At 38.6% G+C, this 13,761-nt stretch overlaps 2 protein-coding genes across 3 annotated transcripts; both read left to right on the top strand.

Moving 5' to 3' along the window:
* Window positions 1–1,112: 1,112 nt before the first annotated feature.
* On the top strand, window positions 1,113–6,440 carry srsf3a (serine and arginine rich splicing factor 3a). Of its 2 annotated transcripts, XM_042508191.1 has the most exons (7): window positions 1,113–1,217; window positions 2,114–2,166; window positions 3,074–3,278; window positions 3,372–3,506; window positions 5,548–5,571; window positions 5,660–5,740; window positions 5,849–6,440. In XM_042508191.1, the coding sequence occupies exons 2-7, from the start codon at window positions 2,163–2,165 to the stop codon at window positions 5,874–5,876; spliced, it is 477 nt and encodes a 158-aa protein (XP_042364125.1). In that variant the 5' UTR covers window positions 1,113–1,217; window positions 2,114–2,162; the 3' UTR covers window positions 5,877–6,440. The 2 variants fall into 2 exon arrangements, with proteins under 2 accessions (XP_042364125.1, XP_042364132.1); XM_042508198.1 differs by lacking the exon at window positions 5,548–5,571.
* A 171-nt stretch (window positions 6,441–6,611) lies between these two features.
* Window positions 6,612–10,546, top strand: LOC121958831. The gene is made up of 2 exons (XM_042507974.1): window positions 6,612–6,719; window positions 7,041–10,546. The coding sequence occupies exon 2, from the start codon at window positions 7,056–7,058 to the stop codon at window positions 9,567–9,569; it is 2,514 nt and encodes an 837-aa protein (XP_042363908.1). The 5' UTR covers window positions 6,612–6,719; window positions 7,041–7,055; the 3' UTR covers window positions 9,570–10,546.
* Window positions 10,547–13,761: the final 3,215 nt, after the last annotated feature.

Below are 13,761 nucleotides of genomic sequence, written 5' to 3'. Positions count from 1 at the left end.
ACAATTTTAACACATATAGTCTAACGTGGTAGTGAGAGATTACAGCTGCATGAAAATTGTCTTTATTGATGTTGAAACAGTTTGCCAGTGACACCAACATAACACTAACTTAATTTAAGAATTTTTCGAGAAATTTAAGCCAATTTTTGATTAATTACATATTGTATTGTAGCATAAGACACATAGTTTTATGTTTTTACATCCTTTACACACTCAGCACATTATTTATCATTTTAAATCTTCACATACTAGTGCTAATTTATATTATTTCTGTTTCAAAAAAACATCTCAATTCTCGCAAAAAAAATATTTTCCCTCTATTTCACACATGAAAAAAAAATTGAACTTAGAAAATGGATCACCAGAAAAAAAAATCTTACTTGACCCTCAGGGCCTCCATAAACAGAAAATGTTGCACATATATATATATATATTTTTTTTTTTAAATCCGATTTCAAAGGTTTAAATACTTGTGAGGGTGTCTGAAAGAAGCACAAGAAAAGTGATGTCTTTCAAAGTTTACTAACAGGAATTTGCATGTAAACTTACTGATTTAATTATTAATGACGTGTCAAATATAATTGGCAACAAGTCTGATAACTGATAGATCACATTAGTCATTTATCAGAAATAAACAACGCTGTAATATAACAGCTAGTGGGCTCTGATAACAGCTACAGTCCTGGCATATAAATGACTATAAAGTCAGTGACACGAACAGTAAACTAACACTGACCTGGGGCGACTTAATTCAATAACACACGTTAAATTTGAGCGACATAGCCGATTGATTAATATGATTGTCTACATCTTACAGATAGTTTATCTGATATCCTCTCCAGAGCAAAGTCACTTGACATTGCTGTTAACTTAAAACAGTTGTGATATATCAAACTCAACGTGTTCCTAACGGTAGAACTATTGTACGATAACTTCTCACCTGTGAAATGTTACTCTCATTTGCTTTGGTTGGGTTTCCTTCATTAAAACATCACAAAACAGCACAAAACTTTGCCTTTTTCTACTATTCTCTATCAAACTCTTTTGAACTCTGCTTCAATATGGCGGCGGTGGAGACGGACCTGACAACCGGATGTCGCGCGTGAAGTAGCGTCGACGTGTATATATCTACGTCACTGGGCGGTCACGCTACGCTAAGCTAGCGAGCCGCGAGAGCTACTGCTAACAGTTTTTGTCGGATTGCAGATACAACAAAGGTGAGCGGCATGTCTTATAGTAATGATCGACTTGTTTCCCTCCACGTATTGCCTGGTGTAACGTCCGTTAAGAGGCTGATCGGCTCAGAAGTTAAATTTCTTTTCAGCGGTTTCGTCACGATAAATACAAAAATTTGCTAGCAGCATTCTGTTGAGCTAACTTAGCTAACGTTAGCGTTAACGCTTTTGCATGGCGCTTTAGAGGAATCACTTCAGCATAAGTATTTGGTCAAATAAGCTACGTTAGACGCGGAAGTATTATGTTTAACGTTATTAAACATCTAAAAGAGGTAAATCGTCGTATCAAACTATGAACATATAAAATAAAGTCTAACGATTACCGCGTCGCTGGTACGCCCGAGCAAACGTACTTTTGGTTGCTAGCTAACGTTAGCTTGACATCGTAGACAACTACATAATAATAATAATAATAATACATTGTATTTATACCCCCCTTTAATAGTACTGAAGGACACCTTAAAAGACAGTTAAACAAGCAGCAATGGATCTTAAAGTCAAACAATCATTAATGTACAGTTGAAAGTTAATATAACAACTTGACAAAATCATCGTCGTAAAAACTAGGTATAACATAATTATTATGAAATCATCATCAGTGCAAATCAAGATGTGTATGTTACCATAAAATCATTCTGAATATGCCAGTTTGAAAAGGTGTGTTTTTAAATAGTATTTGAAGACGTAAAGTGTGTATAACCACAAATGGGGTCCGATGTATTGTGGTCAGTACAGAGCCTCTGAGAAATGTTGTAAATCTATTGGCAGTTAGTCAAGTAACACCATTTTTTTTCTCATCCTAACAGCACTTTTACAAAGAGAGAGGGAGAGAATGAATCGCTCTGTTGTGACAAATGACCGTCTGTCTTTTTTTTCAGGCACATCTGACTGTAGGACTCTAACAAGGAGGTATTTAAATCTGGTGAAATGAGTAAGTAATGATCACTTCTTATTAAACTGAGTTCTGGATGTTACTGTTTGCTCGCGCTCAAAACACTGCAGGGTGTTTCCCCCAGGAAATACTTTAGCTGGGGTGATAAGCCACCTACATCTAGACACACCCTGTTTCGTTATTAGTATAGTTATAGATGACTGCCCAAACAGAAGTCGCACTCATTAAATACATTGCATTTGTTGTGTGAAATAAAACACTGGGGGACCCATCCACTGCATAAAGTAGAGCCTGTAGCCGTCGTGTTTGTGTAGTTAAAATTTTGCAGTTTTACTTGAGATGGGCATGTTAACAGAATACAGATAGGAGGCCTGTCTTGAAGTGTCACAGCATTCAGTTTGTCTAGCTACTCACACTATCTGGCACCGAAATATTGTGTTGTGGTTCAGACAGGTAGGTACCAGGTATATAGGTCAAAGGTACCAAACCGCACTGATTGGAGATCTCAGTCTGCAGTGTAGTTCATACACTTCACTGAGAAACCAGAGATCAGTAACACTGGGTTCACGTCACAAAAAAAAAAACGTCACATGCTGTGCTCAGGGCACCAAGTGCTGCTGGGGGCACCAATGTAAATGATCATCATGCATTCGCAATAACATGACCACTTAAAAATATAACTTCACTGTCTCAAATTTTAATTGCCTGGAGCCCTGATTGTGATATATCATATATCACTCACGGTTTGTGTGCATTATTTACAAGTTTTTAATAAACAATGCAGATTAAGTTATTATGATGTGTATTTTTATAGCACTTTGCAGACATAAGTCAAACGTGCTTAATGAGGGCATTATTAACGATTTAAGAGATTATGTGACCACACCGGCCAAAGAGCGCATCATTCATATTTTTTCCCAAACGTTTGTGTGTCTCTTTCTTTCAGGCCACAATGACCAGTTTCCCCTTGACTGCAAGGTTTATGTTGGGAATCTAGGAAACAATGGAAACAAGACAGAGCTGGAAACAGCTTTTGGGTACTATGGCCCTTTGAGAAGTGTCTGGGTCGCCAGGAATCCCCCAGGCTTTGCTTTTGTAGAGTTTGAAGATCCCAGAGATGCATCTGATGCTGTGAAAGAACTGGATGGAAGGTAACTCCTTAACAAATATATATTTTTAATGATTGCTTTTGTTTTGTTTGTTTTTTTTTTGCACTTTCCTTCTCATGTGATTACTTTGCTTAGAAACATGTGCGGCTGTCGAGTGCGTGTCGAGTTGTCCAATGGGGAAAGACGTTCAAGGAGTCGTGGCAATCCTCCATCCTGGGGTAGACGCCCTCGCGATGATTTTAGACGACGTAGTCCTCCAGTCAGACGCAGGTATGTATTTCTTACTTGACTCATGATTCATTTTATTGTTTTACATACATTCTCATTTGCAGTGTTTTTAAGCTCAAATGACAAGGCTGATTTACATTCCCCACACACTGTAAGAATTAATTTTTCTCCATCAAAATGTTAGTTAGTTTGACAGAGCCATTTAAATCTGACAACCTCCCATAATGATTTTATATGTTCAGATCTTAGACCTATTAAAGCTTATTCACATTTAAGCCAAAACCAAGTAGGGGGAAGTTTCTGAATTGATGTCCCTATGACTAAATGTAATTGTTAGCACTCTCAGTGCTGTAAATGACAATAGTAAAAAAAGAAAATAATAATTTAATTGAGTTCATCAATAGATAATCTGTGGATCCAGCTGCTTCGGGATTTAATATATTGATGTCGCTTTGTAACGTCAGAAGTGACGTTTTTTAAATAAACAAAAAATGATATTCAATTGTTTCAAAGGTAATTTTAATGCCAACTTTGCTTAGTTTTACAGCTAAATTCAAAGGCAGCTTGTGTCAGCACTTGACTATTTATGAACTCTTACAACAATATTTCTTTTAGATTTAAAAAACAAAACAAAAAACAAGCTCTACCAGAGTGATATTGCTTTACGGGGACATCTTAAGAGGCACAGTTTGCAATTCATCATCCATCAAACATTTTTACAGGTACTTTCTAGAATTACTTTCTGCAGGTGTAAATTTTGTTTTCTTTCTGAGTTTAGTTGCCATCTATTAATAAAACTGAACCCCGTTGCAGAGTCACCACCACGCTTCTCACCATCTGAGTCAGTCAACTAGTCTTCTTTCAGCATCATGTGACTGCTGACCAGGAGCCCCAATCAGCTGGGCTGGTGTTGTCACATGACCAAGGCGCACCGCCAGTCGTCAGGTTCCACCAACCTTTTGGTTCCTGAGCATGCAGTTCCCAGCATCCTCCTCTTCTTCCTCCAACTTTAATCCAATCGACAGCGGCCCACTTCACATTATCAACCAATCAGCGTCTTTACTCTCTCTATTCTCCACACAACTACTGTATCAGCGGGAACATCCTTTGGCTTACATCCCGTCCCATCCTTCCCCCCCAAAAAGGCAGGGAATATCGACAACTACCCCTTCCTACCAGCCACCAAGCAACTTCATATCTCCAACATTTGCATCATGTGGCAAATCCTCTCTGCAATTCGACTTCCCTCACCATCAGTCTGGCTTCCTTGCGTCATTTCTATCTTGTCCAAATCCCCCCAAATAGTAAGTTGCTTTTATCCTGCTCTTTGTAGTTTGTATGCTTAATCTAGCCTTAAAAGGTGCTTGACGGTTTTCCCTCAGCAGTTATGTAATTAAGAGCAAGTTCAGTGCAGAGCTGCAAAAATCTACAGATCAAAAAGAAGTTTGCCGTCAGTCTTCAATTTTTATATGAAAGAATTAACTACATTTGGTTCACTGTGTAATTCGGCTACAGAGTGCATTTTCATGGCTCGACATAAGGCTATCTTTCGCCACATATTGAAAAGAAAAGTGCACGTTGTTTTTGCAGTTTTACAAATTATTTTTTTTCCATGAAGACATCCTTTCACCTCAAGTGCACCAGTTTAATTACAAATAACATTTAAATTTCACTCTTCTGCATTTGCTTTGCAGCAATCTTTAGAGCCAACACATGTGGTTCACAGCTTATTGATCTAATGCTTTACTTACTTGTCATAGTTGTAATAGATTTTAGTTGCGTTTGTTCTAAGCCGGCCTGAATGTCGAGTCTTGATTTTGTTCCATATTCTGAAATCTGACTCCATGATTGCTGCTCATTGGACAAAGTTTCCTTTTAATGAGTAGATCTTGATGCCACTCATGGATGCAGATGATCCTTCTATTAACAGACAAGGAACTACGTGTAACCACGTTTCCACGTGTAATCCATGTCTAAGGATCAAGGATACCAAAGGTTTCATTAGTGATAGGACGGTTAAATGGTATTTACTAAATTTTTTGCTTTTTTTTTTTTTTTTTTTTTAACTTCATGTACACTTTAGGAGGAGGAGCCGCAGTCGCAGCAGGTAAGCTTGTTAAGAACAGTTAAACTCTGCTTAATGATTATTAATATCTTGTTAATGATTAAATTTGTTTTTCGGTTTGGTTAACCAGGTCTCTTTCAAGGGACAGAGGCAGACAACGGTCTCTCTCCAGAGACAAGAAATGCCAAAGATCTATCTCACGGTCAAGGAGGCAAGTTTAAGTATTAATTATCATCATACTGTTCTCTAAGACATATTTTTATTTCTAAATAACTTGGTGATCATTTTGCACATTTTCACTGGTTTGTTTATTTTACAGTCGTTCCCGGTCTAACGAGAGAAAATGAAGACCTCAGACTATGGTTCATCTGCAGGATCTTGCTATGGTTGGGGGATATACAAATTTTTATAGTCATGTATTTCTTTTCTTTAGGGTTGGCCAAGTTACATATTGTGTAATGGCAGTCTGTCTAACAAAGGACTTAAGTCTTTTTCTGCTAAAGCAAATTTTATCTTCTCCTGCATGTTTGAAATGGAATACTGGAGTTAGTTTTACATTACCAACCTGTTTTTTAAACTATTGAATTAAAGCTCATGTGATGTTTTTATTTGTTTTTGTTTGCTTTTTTAAATTGTTGGTTTTAAATGACTGACTATAGGTAAATGTCAGATGCACCACCAGTAGAAACATCCTTCATACCAGTGACAAAATCAGACTGGCAACATATGTTAAATACTGGTGCTGTTATTTGCAGGCTGTCCTTAGAGCCAAACATCTGTAATTCTGTATTTTACCTCTGTCACTTTTGCCAAAAAGGCATTTACTCTGTTCAACTTTGCTTGACTTGAGCTCTGACAGTTTGTGCTGCTGCAGTTAAACAACTTGTTCAATAAATGGTTTTCCAAGGTGACAATATATCTTCATTCCTTCTTTAAGATTAGTATTTTGTAAAAATTCAACATGTCCAATATAACTATGGAAAATTAAGTTTTATTCAGATCAGGAAGTTCTGTGTCTTGTTGCTGTTGCGTGATTAAGGCTGCAAGCATAACCCACACAGGAAGTTCTCAGTCACATTTGCAGTGGAGGAAAAACTCTCTGTGTGAAATGTATTTACCGTTGAGCACAGGCTGACTTGACATTACAAAGCAGCTCGTGTTATGAGACAACAGAAGTACAGATGTGGGTGGTAAGTACATGTGGTGTTGCAACATTTATGTAGAACTAATCTTTTTTAAAAAAAAAAAAAAAAAGTAACGTGCACTTTATCCTTTTAAATTAACTGTCTGGTGAACATTTACTGCTAATGGTAAAATATCAAAAATAAGTATGCATCTTTACTTTGTTTCTAGCAAAAATGTTGTTTAGAACGTTTCAGAATTATTAATGGAAAAATTACAAGTTCATATTTACTGTTGTAAATATTGTTAAAATTTAGTTAATGTTATTTGATGCTTATGGGTTGTAGATTTAAATTGTATATGCTGTCATGTTGCATGTGCTTTAACAGAGAAGATAAGAAGCCATGTCCGCTCAAAGTACAAAGAAAAAAAGGTTTGGTTCACGGCGCCGGGCAGCAAACCAAAATGAAAAACCTAAGGCTGATGAGTTTGAGATAACGGACAGTACCTTTATTGCTCAACCCCACATACCAGAAGAAAATACTGAATCACTAAATGAATTTGCAAGTGCTGAAAATGTACAATCTGAGGCACAACCTTCCCCTGAACTGTCAGGAAACAGACGAAAACTGGGGTCTAGTCGAAGACATAAAAGACCGCATGTTAAGGACTCGCAACACGACCCTGGAGAGGAAGTTGAGGAAAAGATTAGGGGAAAGGAAACCATCGAAACAAATCAAATGTCACTTACAATACAACCTAAAAGCCAGGAAGAATTAAGTCAGGGGACTGAGGATGATATGTCTGCAACACATGGCGTGCATTTGTATTCAGCCACTTCTCGTTATTATTCTTCTGAAATTCAGAACTTAACAACAAACTACGCAGAGGCTGACCTGGAAAGTTTAATTCCCAAAAGTGAAAATCTGCATGCAGACCTAGATGAAAATGAGAGCAGCTCCGAAGTGGTATCTGACTCTTGTATAGCAGAGGAGTACGTGCAAGAAGGAAATGACAAATCTAACACTCTTCACAGTGAGGACATCAGACAAAGTGCACATCTTGTTGGCATCTCCGAGTTAACTAGTTCTGATGTTTTTTCATGTCAGAAAGTAGATCAGCAGCTGATTGACCAATCTAATACTAGCAAAATGCCAGATGAAAAACTTTCAGATGTGGATTCTGTAACAGAAAAAGATGATGACACAGATTTGTCAAAGCAGGATGGAAACTTACAGGGCAACTACATAGTGAGTGAGTCACATGGGGATTCAGTATCCATGCAGTTTTATATCACACCAGAGATAACTACAGAAAAAATCAGCCCGAGAAAAAACACTGTTGGGCAAGCAACTATTTCGTCACCAAAAGAGGAGTTGCCAACAGATGAGGAACAAAATGAGCACTTCAGCTTTTCTGAGGACAGAGGAACGCCTCAATCAGAGGATGCTATGAATAAAGTGCATAAACAAGAGATTAAGCCAACAGAAATGCATGAAATCTCACCTGACAGTAATATACATGATGCCACAGAAAATTCTGAATTTATTTCTGGAAACCTGGTAGACCAAACTGAAATGAGTGATACACACCAATCTTTATTGATTTTAAAAGTTGATGATGATTCTCCTACCTATCAGGAACTTTCAAGTTCTGACAGCAAATCACATGAGCGTCCAACAAAAGAAAACTTTCAAGCTTTAGAGCAGAATAATGAGGATTGCCATGTTTATGAATTCAAGGAACCACCGATCAGCAGCAAAGACAGAGTCAATACTGCACTAGGTCAGGTGTCTGAGCTGGGAGGCCGAGTAGAGGATGATGTAAAACCTGCTGAACAAACAGGTCATCAGGAGAAAGAAGGACTCTTATCTGACATGGAGGAGAGTGAATCATCGTTGCAAACTCTGCAATCAGAAATAAATGTTCCTTTTGACTCCCAACATCAGCAAAATTACACTGACTTCCATCCACTTGGGAACAGAAGAAAACTGGGGTTGAGCCGAAAAAATAAAGGAAGACGTCATGTCAAGGACTCTGCAGCTGAATCAAACCAAGAGTCAACAGAGGATTTTGTTGGAAATACCAAGAATCACGAATTCCTTCAACTAACAGAAATGACATTAACAACAGAGATAGCAGTGCAGGAAGAAATAAATGAAACCATGCTGGAAGGAAAGGACAAATTTGACACTGCTCAGACTGAAGATGTTAGTGATCAAGTTCATGAAAATGCAAATGTTGCCACACTTGTTGGCTCTGACTTACATGCAAGTTCAACAGTAGATCAGCAAATGATCAAGGAATCAAATTTCTGGGAGATACCAGATGAAGAACTTCCCAATGTGTCCTCTGCACCAGAAAAAGAAAGCAAGGAAAGAGAGGAGGACACAGAACTGCTCAGACAGGATGAAAATGTACAAACCAACTATTTGGTGAGTGAGGACATAGAGTCTTCTGTTGCATCAGAGATAACCACAGATAAACACAACCCCAGAGAGCAAACAGAACCCGAATCCAGTGTTGAACGAGAAATATCTTCATCAACAAAACAGGAGCTGCCCACAAATGAGGAACAAAATGAAATTTTCCATTTATCTGAAGACAAGGGTGATCATAAGTCAGAGGACACTGTAAACGCACTGCATAAAGAGGAGATAAAGCCAGCCCAAATGCAAGAAATGCCTCAAATTCATTGCTCACCTGAAAGTGTAAAACATGAAGCCACAGAAAATTCTGAAATCATTTTTGGAAATCTGACAGATCAAACTGAAGTCAATGACACACACCAATCTTTATTGATTGTGAAAATTAATGATGATTCTCCAACCAATCAGGAACCTTCAAGTCCTGACAGCAAACTGGATGACCATACTCCAAAAGAACACAACTCTGAGGTTTTGGAGCAGAAAAAATGAGGATTATCATGTATATGATACCAAGAAACCACCAATCAGGGACATAGACACAGTAGACACTGCACTAAATCAGGTGTCTGAGCTGGAAGGCCGAGTAGAGGATGATGTAAAAACCTGCTGAACAAACAGGTCATCAGGAGAAAGACAGACTTTTCTCTGAAATGGAGGAAAGTGAATCCTCTTTCCAAACTCTGCAATCAGAAATAAATGTTCCTTTTGACTCCCAACATCAGCAAGATTACACTGACTTTCATCCACTTGGGAACAGAAGAAAACTGGGGTCGAGCCGTAGAAATAAAGGAAGACATACTGTCAAGGATTCTGCTGCTGAATCGCTCCATAAACACAAAGAGGAGGATGTTGAAAGAGCTAATGAAGCCTTTGAAACAACACAAATGTTTTTGGCAATAGACAGAACAAGTCAGGAAGAATTAGGTCAAGGGAGCAGGCAGGATGTGCCTTTGATAACTGCGTCTGGCTATTCTTCTGGTGTTCAGAGCCGCACTACAACAAACTATACAGAGGCTGACCTGGACTTTTTAATTACTAAAGGTGAAAATCTTCAAGAGGATCATTATGAAAGAGAGACTGATGTCTCTAAAGTGGAGGTGTTGGATGAATCAGCGGGAGCCAAGCTGGAAGGAATGGACAAATCTGGCACCCTTTGGAGACAAGAAGTCGAAGGAGCTGAACAGTCAGAAGATGCTGTTAATAAAATGGCTAGATTGGAGATCAAGCCAACTGAAATGCAAGTAATGTCTCAAACTGATTATTCATCAGAAAGGTTATTACATGATGCAGCAGAAAATACTGAAATCAATTCTGAAAACCTGACAGAGCGAACCGATGTCAGTGACACTCACCAATCTGAGTTGATTGTGAAAAGTGCTGAACATCATCCTGCCAGACAGGAAATTTCAAATAATGACAGACAGGGTGAGCATCACATAAAAGAAAGTAACTTTGAGGACTTGGAGCAGAAAAATAAATATCATGTAAATGATACCCAGGACCTCCCAATAAGCGACACAGAAAAAGTAAGCATTGCACTGGGTCAGGTGTCTGAGCTGGAAGGCAGAGTAGAGGATGATATAAGACCTGCTGAAAAAACAGGTCGTCAGGAGAAAGAAGGACTCTTCTCTGAAATGGAGGAGAGTGAATCCTCTTTGCAAACCCTGCAATCAGAAATAAATGTTCATTTTGACTCCAATATCAGCAAAATGACTCTGACTTCAATACACTTGGGAACAGAAGAAAACTGGGGTCAAGCCGAAGAAATAAAGGCAGACGTCATGTGAAGGACTCTGCAGCTGAATCAAACCATGAACCTACAGAGGGAGTTGTTGGAAATACCAGCGATAACGAACCCCTTGAAACAAGAGAAATGACATTAACATCAGAGACAGCAGTGCAGGAAGAAATACTTGAAAACATGCTTGAGGGAATGGACAGATTTGACACTGTTCAGACTGAAGATGTTAGTGATCAACTTGAAGAAAATGCACATGTTGGTACACTGGTTTGTGTTGACTTACAGGCAAGTTCAACAATGGATCAACAAACGACCCGATCAATCAAATTTCAGGGAGACGTCAAATGAAGAACTTCCTAATCTGTCTTCTGTACCAGAAAAAGAAAGCAAGGAAAGAGAGGACACTGAACTGTTCCAACAGGATGAAAGCTGTTTGTTGAGTGAGGATATTGAGTCTTTTATCACACTGAATATAACCACAGATAAACACAACCCAGGACAACATAAAGACCTTGAATACAGTGTTGAACAAGCAATTCTGTCATTGCCAAAACAGGAGTTGTCCAAAATGAGGAAGCAAAATGAGATTTTTCAATTTGTCTGAAGTCAGAGGTGGACATAATATTGAGGATGCTGTACATATAGTTCATAAAAAGGAGGATAAGCCAACACAATGCAAGAAATGCCTCAAACTGACAACTCATCTGAAAGGTTGACACATGATGCCACAGAAAATTCTGAAATCATTTCTGGAAATCTGACAGAGCAGCCTGAAGTCAGTGATACACACCAATCTGAGTTGACTGTAAAAAGTACTGATGGATCTCCTATTAATCAGGACATTTCAAATCCTAATGACAAACAGGAGGAGCATAGTATAGAAGACAACATCGTTATGTCTTTAGAGCAGGAAAATGAAGATCATTATGTAAATGATACCAAGGAACCACCGATTAGAGACATAAAAACAGTAGACACTGCACTAGGTCAGGTGTCTGAGCTGGGAGGCCGAGTAGAGGATGATACAAAACCTGCTGAACAAACAGGTCATCAGGAGAAAGAGGGACTCTTATATGACATGGAGGAGAGTGAATCCTCTTTGCAAACCCTGCAATCAGAAATAAATGCTCCTTTTGACTCCCGCCATCAGCAAAATTACACTGACTTCCATCCACTTGGGAACAGAAGAAAACTGGGTCGAGCCGAAAAAATAAAGGAAGACGTCATATCAAGGACTCTGCAGCTGAATCAAACCAAGAGTCAACAGAGGATTTTGTTGGAAGTACCAAGAATTACGAATTCCTTCAACAAACAGAAATGACATTAACAACAGAGATAGCAGTGCAGGAAGAAATAAATGAAAACCATGCTGGAAGGAAAGGACAAATTTGACACTGCTCAGACTGAAGATGTTAGTGATCAAGTTCATGAAAATGCAAATGTTGCACACACTTGTTGGCTCTGACTTACATGCAAGTTCAACAGTAGATCAGCAAATGATCAAGGAATCAAATTTCTGGGACATACCAGATGAAGAACTTCCCAATGTGTTCTCTGCACCAGAAAAAGAAAGCAAGGAAAGAGAGGAGGACACAGAACTGCTCAGCCAGGATGAAAATGTACAAACCAACTATTTGGTGAGTGAGGACATAGAGTCTTCTATTGCATCAGAGATAACCACAGATAAACACAAACCCAGAGAGCAAACAGAACCCGAATCCAGTGTTGAACAAGAAATATCTTCATCAACAAAACAGGAGTTGCCCACAAATGATGAACAAAATGAGATTTTCAGCTTATCTGAGGTCAAAGGTGATCATAAATCAGAGGACGCTGTAAACGCACTGCATAAAGAGGAGATAAAGCCAGCCCAAATGCAAGAAATGCCTCAAATTCTTAGCTCACCTGAAAGTGTAAAACATGAAGCCAAAGAAAATTCTGAAATAATTTTTGGAAACCTGACAGACCAAACTGAAGTCAGTGACACACACCAATCTTTATTGATTGTGAAAATTAATGATGATTCTCCAACCAATCAGGAACCTTCAAGTCCTGACAGCAAACTGGATGAGCATACTCCAAAAGAACACAACTCTGAGGTTTTGGAGCAGAAAAATGAGGATTATCATGTATATGATACCAAGAAACCACCAATCAGGGACATAGACACAGTAGACACTGCACTAAATCAGGTGTCTGAGCTGGAAGGCCGAGCAGACGATGATACAAAACCTGCTGAACAAACAGGTCATCAGGAGAAAGAAGGACTTTTCTCTGAAATGGAGGAGAGTGAATCCTCTTTCCAAACTCTGCAATCAGAAATAAATGTTCCTTTAGACTCCCAACATCAGCAAAAAGACACTGAATTCAACCCACTTGTAAACAGAAGGAAACTGGGGTCTAGTCGAAGAAATAAAGGAAGACGTCATGTCAAGGACTCTACTGTTGAATTATACAACGAATCTGCAGAGAACGTTGTTGGAAATACCAAGAATAATGAACCCTTTGAAACCACAGAAATGTCAACAACATCAGAGACAGCAGTGCAGGAAAAAATAATTGAAACCATGCCGGAAGAAATGCATAAAGTTGACTCTGCACAAACTGAAGATGTTGGTGATCAAGTTGAAGAAAATGCACATGCTGTCGCACTTGTTTGTGTTGATTTAAATGAAAGTTCAATAGCAGATAGACAGAAGATTGAGGAATCAAATTTCGTAGAGATACTAAATGAAGAACTTCCCAATGTGTCCTCTGAACCAGAAAAAGAAAGAGAGGAGGACACAGAACTGCTCAGACAGGATGAAAATGTACAAACCAACTATTTGGTGAGTGAAGATATAGAGTCTTCTGTTGCATCAGAGATAACCACAGATAAACACAACCCCAGAGAGCAAACAGAACCCGAATCCAGTGTTGAACAAGAAATATCTTCATCAA

This window comes from Plectropomus leopardus, chromosome 2, assembly GCF_008729295.1.
Source record: "Plectropomus leopardus isolate mb chromosome 2, YSFRI_Pleo_2.0, whole genome shotgun sequence".
Classification (NCBI taxonomy): domain Eukaryota; kingdom Metazoa; phylum Chordata; class Actinopteri; order Perciformes; family Serranidae; genus Plectropomus; species Plectropomus leopardus.
Note: the sequence above shows the minus strand (reverse complement) of the source record. Positions and strands in the feature narration are given on the sequence as shown.

What these genes read in the sequence shown, in the direction of transcription:
- LOC121958831 (XM_042507974.1), top strand. Translation starts at nt 7,056, where the DNA reads ATGTCCGCTCAAAGTACAAAGAAAAAAAGGTTTGGTTCACGGCGCCGG.
- srsf3a (XM_042508191.1), top strand. An exon ending in GTGAAAGAACTGGATGGAAG is followed by an intron (nt 3,279 to 3,371) that starts GTAACTCCTTAA and finishes TACTTTGCTTAG; the next exon opens with AAACATGTGCGGCTGTCGAG. An exon ending in AGTCCTCCAGTCAGACGCAG is followed by an intron (nt 3,507 to 5,547) that starts GTATGTATTTCT and finishes TGTACACTTTAG; the next exon opens with GAGGAGGAGCCGCAGTCGCA.